Genomic DNA, 13,185 nt, shown 5'->3' with positions numbered 1-13,185 from the left:
AATTAATTCGTTGACTTAAAGAGCGCTCACGGGGTTTCCTCCCATTTTTATCTTTTAGAAGTGGGGAATAGTATTCAAATTCCCTATTTTATAAAAATTAAGTGCTTTTAATTTCACCCTGAGTAGGCTAAATTGGGCCTATCCACATTGTCTATTGCCACAGCATTTACTGGGAAATGGAATTATAATGCTTAATCATTTGTACTAGGGTGCCAGGGCGGAAAATGTGTGAGTGTCTGGTGTGGGCACACATGCATGTACATAGGTACATATACATGTTATACACATATACAAAAACATAGGTACAAACTGATGACCAGAAAATGGAAAACCCACCCTGTTTCCTCTTACCAGTTATAGAAGAATAGATGGTTTCTTTGGAGCAAAGTATTGTTTTGTTCCAGGGAAAACCATCTGAATGCTCATGATACAAATGTAGAGCAAGTTTCCGACCCATATTATTCATTGTTCTTTGGGGAAGATGAGAGGTAACTTAACTTGAATGTAGATGTTTTTGAATGATGGTTCCCCATCTTTTCATGCTTCAGTGTACCTGAGAGACAGGAGACCTTCCTGTACATGGTCGTGACCCTGTGATTATGTCTCTTAAGATGAGATGGACAAATACCAGAGTCCCTTGAGAGGCAAATCTTCCCACAGGTTGTTCCTGGATTGTTGATATACTTTAATGTTATTTAAGATTAAACAGCCTAGATCTGGAAATCTATTTATGTTGGACTATTGTATTTTGGTGTGATTTTCTTGTTGGGGGTCTCAGGGCAAGATCATACCCCTGAGGGAAGGGGAATAGAGTATTTTCTGAAGACGGCTTAGATTCCACAATCAATTTGAAAGTCTCTCTGACTCTCTGTCCCCTCTTCCATATTCACCTGGCAAATCTCTAACTAGTGTTAAATTCAGCTCTCCCTCTGGACCTTAGCGTCTAACTGGGTTTGGAGAAAAACTCTCAAATATATTGACTGGTCTCACTTTAAATTTCTTACCATAACTTTTAAATAGATGATTACCAATTATAAAACCATATGTTTGCTCTCTCATTTTCCAAAGTAAGAAATATCTTCTCCTTTCCCCACTAACAGCCAATACCCCCTTCTCTCCCTCACAGGTGGTTGTTGACATAACCACATATTTGACTGAGGAAAGTAGAGGCAGTCAGACAGGAATGTTCTCATGTTATAGATTATCACTGCCATAGGCATATGAATCTAGACGTACCCTATTTGCCTCTGTTCCTTTTTCTATGGATGAAGTACCTCTGCCCCCCACTGAAGTCCACCTGAGCTCTGGATCCTGTCCTCTCCTCCTTCCTACAGATTTCACTCTTGCAATTATTCTCATCATCTCTTGCTTCACTGATTTATCTCCCTCTACTGGGTTATTTCCATTAACATTTAAATGTACTCTAGGATCTTTCACTGATTTTTGAATAAAACTTCTTGACACCATAGTCCCCTGGCTCCTGCCCCATTTCTCTGTTCTTTTCTTTCCATCTATACTTCTTTGGAGAGTTGCTATCCTATTCCCTCAAACCATCCCGACCAGGTTTCCCATTTCAACATTTGATTTTCTTGTGAAGATCACAGTGACCTGCTGGTTTCCAAATACAGGGTCACATCTCTGCCCTCATGTTACTGGATCTCTCAACACCATTGGCACATTTTCTGTTCCCTTCTGGGACATCCCTCTCATCTACTATTCCTTCTACCTCATGTGTCTTGACAGCTCCTCTCCATACTCTTGACCTCTAAATTTTTGTATTCCCCAGGGCTTGATCCCAGGCTCTCTTCATCTCGACTTAGATTCTCTCCATAGGTGATGTCCTCCAGGCCCATGGGTTTGAATACCACTCATCTGCTAATGAATTCCAAATACATATATCTTCATGAAGAACTCTCTTGAGTGTTCTAGACTCGTACTTCCAACTACCTACTTATCCCCTCAAACCCGTACATCTTCCAGCCTTCCCTTCCCAGTCAATGACTCAAGGCCAAAGTCCAGATGTCATTCTGAAGTACTACTTTTCCTTCATGTATCACATTCAGTTCACTAACAGATCTTGTCATCTCTACCTCTGGATACATCCCCAATCCACTCACATTTCTCGACCTTCTCAACTCCCACTCTAATTCAAGCCACAGTCAATTCTACCCAATTCTTTCACAGATTCCAAACTCCACTGGTCTCCTTATAGCCCATTTCCTACATAGGAGCCAGAGTGATTTGGAAAAACATAAATTTGATTGTGCTATCCCTTTGCCTAAACCCTTCCGTAGTTTTTCATCACACTCAGAATAAATCCCAAGCTCCTGATCACAGCCCACAAGGTTGAGCACACAATCCACCTTTCACCAATCCCTTGAATCTCATCTAGTATCATCTTCCCTCCCCAACCCTCCCAAACTTCAACCGCACTGGCTTTCTTCCCTTGATGTGAAGAAACCAAGTTCATCCCTGGCTTCAGGCCTTGCATTTGCTGTTCACTTTGTCTGAACATTTTGCTCTCGTATCTTCACATGACTGACTCTGTCTTGTCATTCAGGGCTCAGCTCAAATGTCAACTCAATTCAAATGATCACCCATGCTAAAACAGCCCGAACAGGCATAATTACATTATTCTGTTTAACTTTCTTTCTAGCGTTCACCACTCTCTGAAATTCTCTGGTTTGTGTACTAGCTTTTTGTTTGCCTCTCTGTAGCCCCACTGTTCATGTATTCTCACACACACACAAGGTCTATGACAGCAGGGACCTTGCCTGTCTTGTTCACTCCTGAATAATTGCCTGGAACTTAGTAGAAGCCTCAATAAATATTTGGTGAACCACAAACGCACGTAAAAGGAGTAGATATTTCTATTGTCAATCATTCCAGGAAGAGGCAGACACTGGGATGGGAAATAAACACTCACAAGGAGGGGTGCTTTATGGGTGTGAAAGAGATACTCTTTTCTCTGATGGGGACCTTAGGGCTGAGGCTTGGATTTTAAGGCCATGGTTCCTAAGGCTCAGGCCTCCTGTCCTAGAGTAGGCAAAGTCCGGCTCAGTCACATGTCAGGGGCTGGTAGAAAGCAGCTTGCTTCTGCTACTTGTAGCATGCCTGGAGGTGGGCAGAGAGGTGGCCACCGTACCAGGCAGTGAGGCAGCCTACAGGGAGGCCCATGAGGATGGGCCTGGGTCTGTGAGCTCTAGTTACAGATCTAAGTCACTGCTGTAGGTAATTTCCTGCCAGCATCCCATTATGGGGTTTTCAGGGAAGGTTTATCAAAAGTCACAGCTTCGTCTTAGATGTTCTATGTGGAATTAGTGGGGGAGTCTTTGCCACCTTGAGAGGGAGCGGTAAAGGAGAGGCAGAGTGTCTCCAGCATCTGCAGGGGGTGGCAGTCCCAGCCTGCACGAGGTGATTGATGAGGACCTGAGTGGTGGTCCAGGGCCAGAGGAGACTAGAGGCAGAGGCAGTAGTAGATGGACAGCTGAATTGCCAGAAGCCTTGGAGAAGAACATCAGAAGGGTGATGATGCTGCCTCTTATGTGGGTGATGGTTCAAAGCAACAAAATGTGGATGATAATGGAAACCTTATTTGGGCGCTCACAGACCGGTGAAGCTGGGGTTAGATGTGACATTAATAAGACTGCTTCTCACGGCTACATAGGGACATCGTGGACTTAGCAGACATGTGGGGCTTCCTGTTTCCTGCTAAGTGAGCTCTGCTCAAAGTGCAAATTAGGCAAAGCTTAAGCAAAGAGCTGGGAAGGACAATTCGGGAGACACTAGGAACATGGTCATTTAGAGTTCCGTTTTGGTGTGACTACCTGGCTTCAAATCCCAATTCGGTTGTCGCAATGTTGTTTAGCCTCAGACAGTGATTTAGCCTTTATGTGCCCAGTGAGGTTTAGTGGTACCTACAGAGTAGGGCTGATGTGCGGATTAAATGAGATAATCCATAGAGAGCACTTAGACAGCGTTGGGTTCATAGGAAGCTTAACACGTGTGAGCTAGTTTTCTCTGATCTATGATTAAGCGCCTGGAGGAACTATCAGGAAGAATTAACCAGACTGTGAAGGGAGTTTTCCCACAGTGACCTGATGGCATGTCAGGGCTCATCTATTTATCTGTAGAATACCAAACATGATCGCATATTCAGGGTAGACATTACCTTAATCACACCATTGGTTCTTACAGGCTCTGACCACTGCAGTAGCAATGCCCGGCCATTCTCCTTCTGCTCCACTGTAAAGTAGCTCAATCCACTGGGGGAAGATTCTAGGGTTCGAACTAGAGTCCAGGGGCTTGAAACTTCTCCCGCCTGGTTTGTGGCCACAACACTAATGTGATATGTGGTGAAGGGTTCTAAGCCGAACAGGTGGGCTTGATGGCTTGTCCCCTGGAAGAAAATGAACAGTTTGGTTTCCTTTTGGAAACTGCTGCCAATTGCTGGAAGGTCATTCTTTGGCCAAGACGCCTCACCGATGGCAGCACAAATATCACAACAGAGATTTGAATTATTAAGAAAACAATATGGTTTTTTCTTGTTCTTCACATGCTAAATATATTACCTAATGTTGTGTGATTTCAGACACACACACACACACACAGCTTGGATCAGATAGGATCCTTGCCTTTTCAGAGCTTGTGACCCAAGGGATGCAATATATTACAAAAGCAATTTAAAAAACTATGATGTCTCAGGTCAGTGTAGCATGATTTCATGATGGAAATCGGTACCAAGTTGAGTGGCAGAGAATGGAATAATCTTAAGGATTTGGAAATTGAACCTGAGCAATGCTAATTCTCTCTCATTAAACCCCAACACTATTTTTTACGTAAGACTCTCCCCATCTCCCCCCTCTCTCATTCTCTTGGTGTGTATTTACATTTTACAAAGACAATAAAACAAACACAAGGAAACAACAATAAACCAACTGAACTATAGATGCACAAGCACCCTGAGGGCAGTCTACTATTAATATCAATGTGAAAATATTCTCATTTGTTAAAAACACCCTAACTAAAACTCTGAAATTTACCAAAAGTAATTGTTAGCTAGGCTTTGAGTATTTGGTCTTTGTTAATTTAAAAGAAAAAAAAAATGATAGCATAATTAGTTTTTTTCCTGCTTGGAGAGCAGCACTAACCATATTTTGCATAATTAAACTGGACCTAAGAATCCTAATGTTTTGAAAGAGCCCAGGGTGCTCTTTCTACATCTGGGCTGGATGGAAGTGTCTGTTTACAGATAGGAATTATGTCTGCAAGTGGACCAGTAATGTGTGTATAGGTAAACACACACACACACAGACACTTCCTGTTGTGTACCATATCCATTGGACGTGAATAATCACAAAGAAGTTTTTACTGGTTTAATAGGATATATACACTTAATGGTACGTGAGGTCAGCTTTGGTTTATTTGACACTTAAATGTGACAGGTCGTCTTCAATTGTCCTTTTCTTGGTGGGCACAGGAAGAGGAAGATGAGATGAAGAAGAGAAAGTTATTTCTGAGAGTAGTACCCGAAAGCACCAGACAAAGTTATGTGTATGGAAATTCTTTTTAATTTGAGGGAATCCAAATCTCATTTTGAATAAAATCTAAAACCAGTTGGCAAAATCCAACTGAACCACTTTCTGAAAAAAACTGGTTAGACAAAACCAAAACACACTGTAGAAATAATTTTTGACACCATTTCCCCACATTCTTGGTTATAAGTTTTATAAGTTTCTATTAGTTACTGTTTCTTATTATGTGTTAAACACAAGCAGAGGAAATATAATTTCCTTTACTTATCAAAAACTTGTAAAGTCAATTTTCCTGTTTCAGTAAGGTCCTATTATGATATTACAGGCTGAACTCTTGAAATCTTTTAATATTTAAACATTTGCTAAGCGACCAGGCTCTGAAAAAAATTTTACAGAAATACTAATTTCTCTTTTTTAAAATATTAAAAGTTAGATCATAAATATTTAAAACTTATTTCTCCAACAACATTGGATTGGTCTTTTAGATAAATATAGCACAGAAATAGAATGACCATAGTGAATATTAAAGCTGAATATGCTACAAGTCCCGATTACAAACATTCTTTTCTGATAAATGATTCCTTTTCTGTGGAAATAGGGCAAACATGGGCAAGATTAATAATGCAAAAAAGAACAATTCTTTGTTCAGAATATTCAGTAATAGATGCTAAAAAAGCATCAGCTCCAAAGCAAATTGTAATCACCTCTAACAGATTATATATAAAAAAAAGGCAGGCTGCTGGGGGACATTTAGAGATAGCTTTTGTCATAAGAAACACGAAAAGCATGTGGGCTATAAAGCAAAAACATATGTATATTGTCCATAGCAGCACCTGCTCAATTACAGTTTATTTCAGAGCTGAGAATTCCATTCAGCCCCTAGATGGCAATACTATCAAGCACTTTCCGTGCCATGAGTGCTCACTGATTAACTGACATTCAGTCATCCAACACACTCCAGGCAACCATTTAAAAAATAACAAAACTGATTTCATTATAGATTCTTTTAATGAACATTTATAGCCAGATCCTTGAAAGCAGAAGTACTGAAAATGTTCTGGCTTCAAAACCTCCACCAACTAATGTGGAAATATGACCTGCAGGTCTCAAGTTGAAGTTCACGCCTGCCTGACACAGAAATGTTTACATGTAGACTCCTACAAAAGGTGATTGCAACAGTTGTTTTGCTTAATTTGGTCTATATATCTTCTTAAAATATAGAAATAATCACATATCATAAATGTACAGGAAACGTGAAGGAGAATTTTTATATCATAAATTTATACTGAGACAAGTTCCCATATTATGTCAACTTGTTATTTCTGCAAAACTACAACACACACACACATGCTTTAAATAAACCTCAGTGATAGCCGTACTTTTTGTCAATATTTAGTTAAGTCCATATAAAAAATAAAGAAAACTTCAAAATGGCAAGGCAATCCCTAACCGATTTATTCTTTGACATTTTAGGAAATCCTTTATATTATTCTTCCCTGAATGGATATCTAACCCCAGAGTTCACTATTTTAGAATCCAACTGTAAAATCTGGGCACAGTTCACTCTATGGATTAGGTTGAGTCTTGTTTGTTTACTCAGTTACTTGTGATTTTCCTTAAATTCAGAATATTTGCTTGAGCCCTGTTGACCTTACGTGATTTGGATTCCATTCCTTTTTTTGGGGACGGAGCATTCTGTCCCACTGACTGGGAAAGTCCTCATTAAAAACTTCCTTCTTTTCGCTCCGCTGCTGCCCCTTTTCTTCCTTCCCTCTGGAGATTATCTTAATTCAATAAGATTTCTTTTCATTGTCATTGTTTTGTTTGTTATTTCCCTTTTCTGTCCTACTGATTCTTTTGAGATATACATATATATATATATATATATTTGTTATCCCTGACCTTTGGGCTACCTAACTTATATCTTCTTCCCTTTTGTCTTTGTCCTGTCCATGTCTACAGCCACATAATATTGCTAATTTTTTTTTAAATTCTAAAAGTATATTAACCACTTCTGTTAGGCAGCCGAAGAAAAGAATGACTCAACAAAGGAAAACGGGAATAATTTATTCTCTGCAATCTAATATATACAGATCAGTGAGTCCTTTAATGAGACATAAAGACAAGACTCTCTGGAACACTCCGCCAGTTGAGGTCCTGCTGGCAATGTGAACTACACTTTAACCTCTCAACTCTGCTCCTGGGGGCACACGAAACTACTTGGAGTCTTTGGCAGTCAGACAATTTTACACCACTTCTTCTGATTATTTTTGATTACTTGAAGTGCCCCAAAGGTGGCCATGGGGTCAATAGGTTTATGTAGGTTGAAAATGATCAAAAATTACCATTGATCTGTAGCTGTCAATAAAAGGCTGCATGGGGAGACTCCCTGCACAAATGTTTAAACTGCATAAAGCAACCTAACTTAGTCATCTTTGAGTCCATTGATCTGATGATCCAGCAGTTTCCAGAGCCTTCCCTCTGGTCTTTAAGGTGCATTTTCACTGAACCCATTTACCTTGGCCCTAAGGACTCTTTTTACCCTGCTCCTGGTAATGAACTAAATAAAACAGTGATGTCTCGGCACTGCTGTGTTCATCAAGAGTCTTATGTGTGCTTATTGCATTTGGAAGGGGTTAATCTTCCTGGTCACCATCAACTTCATTTCCAGCCAATGGGGTTTCTTCTGGCTTCACCCCTTATCTTGGGCTCCGTATTTAAAAATGGGTGACTATTGGCTTATAAATCCTAACCTGGTTGTAGGATTCCTTTGCCTCCTTAATTCTCACGAATGCCAAGACCCAGAGAATACCTCATATTGAAAGTTTGCTTATTTTGCACAGAGAACTTCAGGGAAATCTAGATTTAAATATATTAACTTTTGTTTTCTTTAGTTGAACCACTTGGATGCTGCGTCTCCGTTTTATCATAAGTTACAGTTTATCTTGTCATAATGATAAAATAAAGGACTGGTTATTGACAAGCTTCTGGTTTAGTTACCACTGAAACACGAGAAATAAGAAAAGTTCCCATTTAGCATCACCTGAAATTCATGGCTTTGAGCCGAGTACATCCAGTCAATTGAATGACTTTTATATATTTTAGTGCCTAAAAAATCAACACAAAATATTTTTCTAGATTTCTGAAAGCCAGATGATTTGAGGCATTGTCAATCTATATTCCTTCCCATTCATAAAGTTAATTTTTGAGTTCTCCAAAAGTTCATCAACATATTTCTATCTAGTACTTATTTTGTAAAAATCCAATCAGTCTTAATACAGAAATGCTCTCTTTGTTACCCATCTCCAAATATCAACCTTAAGTGCTTATCCATGGTTATCTAAGCATGGACTTCCAAGCCTGCAAAATGTTAACACAGTCAGAAAATTGCCACTGATTTCACATGTATTCTGACTTTAGGGGTCAGTATAAAATGCCATCTCTGTCTACAGAGCTCCTGGCTGGTGGGACAAAGAAGACATTTTTTGATGACACACACATACACGTAGAGTTGCCCCAGAATGAAAGATCGACCGACAGCACAAGAAAGGTAGAAGAAAACACCCTTTGGGTTCATGATCTATTGTCATGTGTGTGAACAGTGTGTCTATGTTAGGTGGCGTTGCTAAGTGGCAAGACAGAGCTGCCAAAACGGTCAGGGGAAACATTTAGTATTGTCGGCCAGCAGCTCCATTCAATTCTTTAAACCCTTTTGAGCATCTGATATGTACAAGGTTCAGTAAAGTTGGTGTGGGGATACGAGATGGAGAGCACAGGCTTTTTTTAGTGGGGGGGGGGGAAGGGGTGAGGAGGCCAGGCTTTTTTTTTTTTTTTTTTTTTGCGGTACGCGGGCCTCTCACTGTTGTGGCCCCTCCCACTGCGGAGCACAGGCTCCGGACGCGCAGGCTCAGTGGCCATGGCTCACGGGCCCAGCCGCTCCGTGGCATGTGGGATGCTCCCGGACCGGGGCACGAACCCGCGTCCCCTGCATCGGCAGGCGGACTCCCAACCACTGCGCCACCAGGGAAGCCCGAGCACAGGCTTTTGATGCTTAGGAGCTTTTAATCTAATAGAGCAGATCAACAATATATACAGATGCACACAATTCAGAGTGTAGTAGATGCTCTACTGAGCGCCAGGGAAATCAGGGAAATACTGAAGAGATAGATACTTCTAATTGGGAAAGAAGATGAGGGGCTGGGGAAAACTTCGCTGGCATCTGATGTAGGACAGGAAAGATGTAGAGTTTGAGTAGATGAAAATGTGTGAGGGATTGGAAGAAAGAACAGAAGGAAAAAATGCAGGATACATTTGGAAAAGAGCTAAGAGTTGAACGTAGCTGAAGGGTTGTGGATATAGGGCAATAGTGGGGATTAAGGAAGGGAAGAGACTGGTGGTAAAATTGGACAGAGCTGTGAATGTCACCCTAAAGGTTCTGGACTACATTTGTTAGGAAACAATGAACAACAGAACTCTACCATGCAATTTGAAGGAATAATGGAAGAACGTTTAAATTTTGCCTGTCATGGTGTAGGTCATGGTTAGTGACTGATAAAATAATAAATCTGTTAAGATGAATTCATTCATTCATTTAATTATTATTCAGCCAATAAAGTATAGACTGTCATATGTAAAAGGTAATAGGAGAGTATTTTCTTAGGAATAAGATTTTGCAGCAACATGGAGGGACCTAGAGATCATTATACTAAGTGAAGTACACCAGACAGAGAAAGACAAATATCATACGGTATCACTTATATGTGGAATCTTAAAAAAAAAAAAAAGATATAAATGAACTTAAAACATAAATAAACTCACAGACAGAGGAAACAAACTTATAGTTACCAAAGGGGAAAGGGAGGCAGGGAAGGATAAATTAGGAGTTTGGGATTAGCAGATACAAGTTACTAAATATAAAATAGATGAACAACAAGGGTAAATTAGGAGTTTGGGATTGATTAAAATATACACAGTACTGTATATAAAATAGATAACCAGCAAGGACCTACTGTATAGCACAGGGAAATCTACTCAATATTTTTAAATAACCTATAAGGGAAAAGAATCTGAAAAGAACACATATATATGTATAAGAATACATGTATATATATCTGACTCACTTTGCTGCATATCTTAAACTAACACAACATTATAAATCAACTATACTTCAGTTAAAAAAAAGAGAAAAAATAGATATGCTATACATTGTAAATTTACAATTGGAACATTGTAAATAATGTTAACATAAAAATGCCCATGGGGCTTCCCTGGTGGCACAGTGGTTGAGAGTCTGCCTGCCGATGCAGGGGACACGGATTCGTGCCCCGGTCTGGGAAGATCCCACATGCCGCAGAACGGCTGGGCCCGTGAGCCATGGCTGCTGAGCCTGCGCATCCAGAGCCTGTGCTCCGCAACGGGAAAGGCCACAGCAGTGAGAGGCCCGTGTACCCCAAAAAAAAAAAAAAAAAAAAATGCCCATGGTCACAGATATTATACATGAGTGACTATGGCAGTTGTACAAAGAGGTGGAAGCCATTATTCCTCAACTGTATATAATTAGGCCAAATGTGTGCCTGTTCAGCTCATAATCTTCAGAGACAAAATTTCTTCTCCTATAAATTAAAACATGATAACATTTAAAAAAAGGAATAAGATTTCAAAAAATTTTATTGAATATTTGATCCATTTTCAAAATTTGAAATTATTCTTTGCACAGTGTTTGTCTTTTGATTGAACTCAAGGTGGGGATTATAACAGCTGGACTGAATTGAAGACAATTATACTGTCCTCTGTCCTGAATCACATGTACCTGGTTTATGGTTTTTGCTGGTAGTGGGGACATGTTTGTGTGGAACCATCCATACCCTTATACTTTATACACATCAAACAGCTAGAAGGCAGCTGGAAAAGTTTAGGGATACTGTTGATGACAACAGAATAGAATGAAGCTAATTCAAAAGTTCAAACAAGTGTGAAAGCATTCTTAGCTCTGGGCTCTAACTAATGTCAGAGGGCTCAATTGGAAAGATTTCAAGAAAGTATAAATGCATATCCTCCCGTTAAGTAATTGTGATATGTATGTTACATAACTGATTGGTCGGGGGTCATCTGTTGTAACAATTGTAAATTTCAAATTTAAAATGTTCAGCTTAGAGTTTTCATGTGTTAGTGCTGTGTGTACTTTTGTGTCTTCCACAAATATCTACATTCAGAGAAGAGTGATGTGTGAAAAAGGGGGTATTTTCTTCTCTCATTGAAGTACATCATTCATTTTGTAATGGGGGGGGTCAGTGCAACAAGAAGATTCAACTCACAGAAGTTTTCTTTATAGATAAACGGGCTCTTCAATTTAATCTATCAATATAAAACAAAAGCTAGGGCTCTTGCAAACGAACGATGAAGCCTCAGTTACCATAAAAACATGGGGGAGAAAAAAGAAAGGTTTTGAAATGGCTCATTTTTCAAAGGAGAAGAGGAAAAAAAATTAAATTTGTGATAATTAAATTTTAAAGTGGCAAATCAGTCACACTAAATATTAAAAAGCAGTCCTTCTGATCTATCAAAATTAAAAATGTGTATACTCTGTGACCCAGCAATTCCACTCTGGCAGTCTATTTTATGGCAGTACTAGTAAAACTGTACTAAACTGCATTGAACAGAATTTCATTAATTCCAGCCAGTCTTATGTTTATTCAGTCCTTGATTAAACACATATTTATTGAAGGTTTCCTGTGTACTAGGCACCCTCCTAAGCTCTGAGGACACAGCAGAAAGCACAGGAGACAAGGACATATCCTCCTGAGTCTTACACTGTAAGGAGGGAAAAAGTAAGGAGTCCTACATTTATACAAGAAAATGGAGAGAGAGGGAGTGAGTGGGTGAGAGAGAGAGAGACAGAGACAGAGACAGAGACAGAGACAGAGAATTAGAAGCTGTGACAAATTATGAAGGAAATAATTAGAGTGATGAACTAGTGTTTTTTAGGTGGTAGGGAAGACTGAGTCTTGGTTTAAGAAAGGTGGGTGAAGATCCTTGAGGAAGTTCCATGTAGGCAAGACTACAGAAGAAACCACGTGAAAAACCAGGGGGGAACTTTTTTTTTTTTTGCGGTATGCGGGCCTCTCACTGTTGTGGCCTCTCGCATTGTGGAGGAGCACAGGCTCTGGACTCGCAGGCTCAGCGGCCATGGCTCACGAGCCCAGCCGCTCCGCGGCATGTGGGATCTTCCCGGACCGGGGCATGAACCTGTGCCCCCTGCATCGGCAGGAGGACTCTCAACCACTGTGCCACCAGGGAAGCCCCAGGGGGAACTTTTAGGCAGAAGGATGAGCTTGAGATTTTTGCTGGCAGAGAGAAGTTAGTGTGAGTGAGGCCTGTGAGGGAGGATGACCCGAGGTACAGTCAAAGTGATGGGCAGGTGCCAGATGGTGGATAGCTTTTTAGGCCAAGATAAGAGTTAGAGTCTGATGCTAATTTCAATGGAAAATTATTGAAGGCCTTTAAGCAAGGGAGTGACACAATTTGATTTAGGTTTTAAAGAGATCATTCTTCCTTCAAAAACTAAAAATAGAGTTACCATATGATCCAGCAATCCCACTCCTGCACATGTATCTGGAGAAAACTCTAATTCAAAAAGGTACATGCACCCCAG

The 13,185-nt window shown here is 40.1% G+C and overlaps 1 protein-coding gene across 1 annotated transcript in view; it reads right to left on the bottom strand.

Moving 5' to 3' along the window:
* USH2A (usherin) overlaps positions 1 to 13,185 on the bottom strand; it is a gene marked incomplete at its 3' end in the record, with an annotated part of 720,880 nt that overhangs the window by 41,461 nt on the left and 666,234 nt on the right. The window contains exon 61 of the mRNA XM_024739202.1: positions 4,172 to 4,399. Within this exon, the coding sequence (XP_024594970.1) occupies positions 4,172 to 4,399 (228 nt within the window). The remainder of the gene's footprint in view (positions 1 to 4,171; positions 4,400 to 13,185) is intronic.

The sequence above is a fragment of the Neophocaena asiaeorientalis genome, unplaced genomic scaffold (genome assembly GCF_003031525.2).
Source record: "Neophocaena asiaeorientalis asiaeorientalis breed wild unplaced genomic scaffold, Neophocaena_asiaeorientalis_V1.1 scaffold477, whole genome shotgun sequence".
Taxonomy (NCBI): domain Eukaryota; kingdom Metazoa; phylum Chordata; class Mammalia; order Artiodactyla; family Phocoenidae; genus Neophocaena; species Neophocaena asiaeorientalis.
The sequence above is the reverse complement of the archived record's forward strand: the minus strand, read 5'-3'. Positions and strand labels throughout refer to the sequence as shown.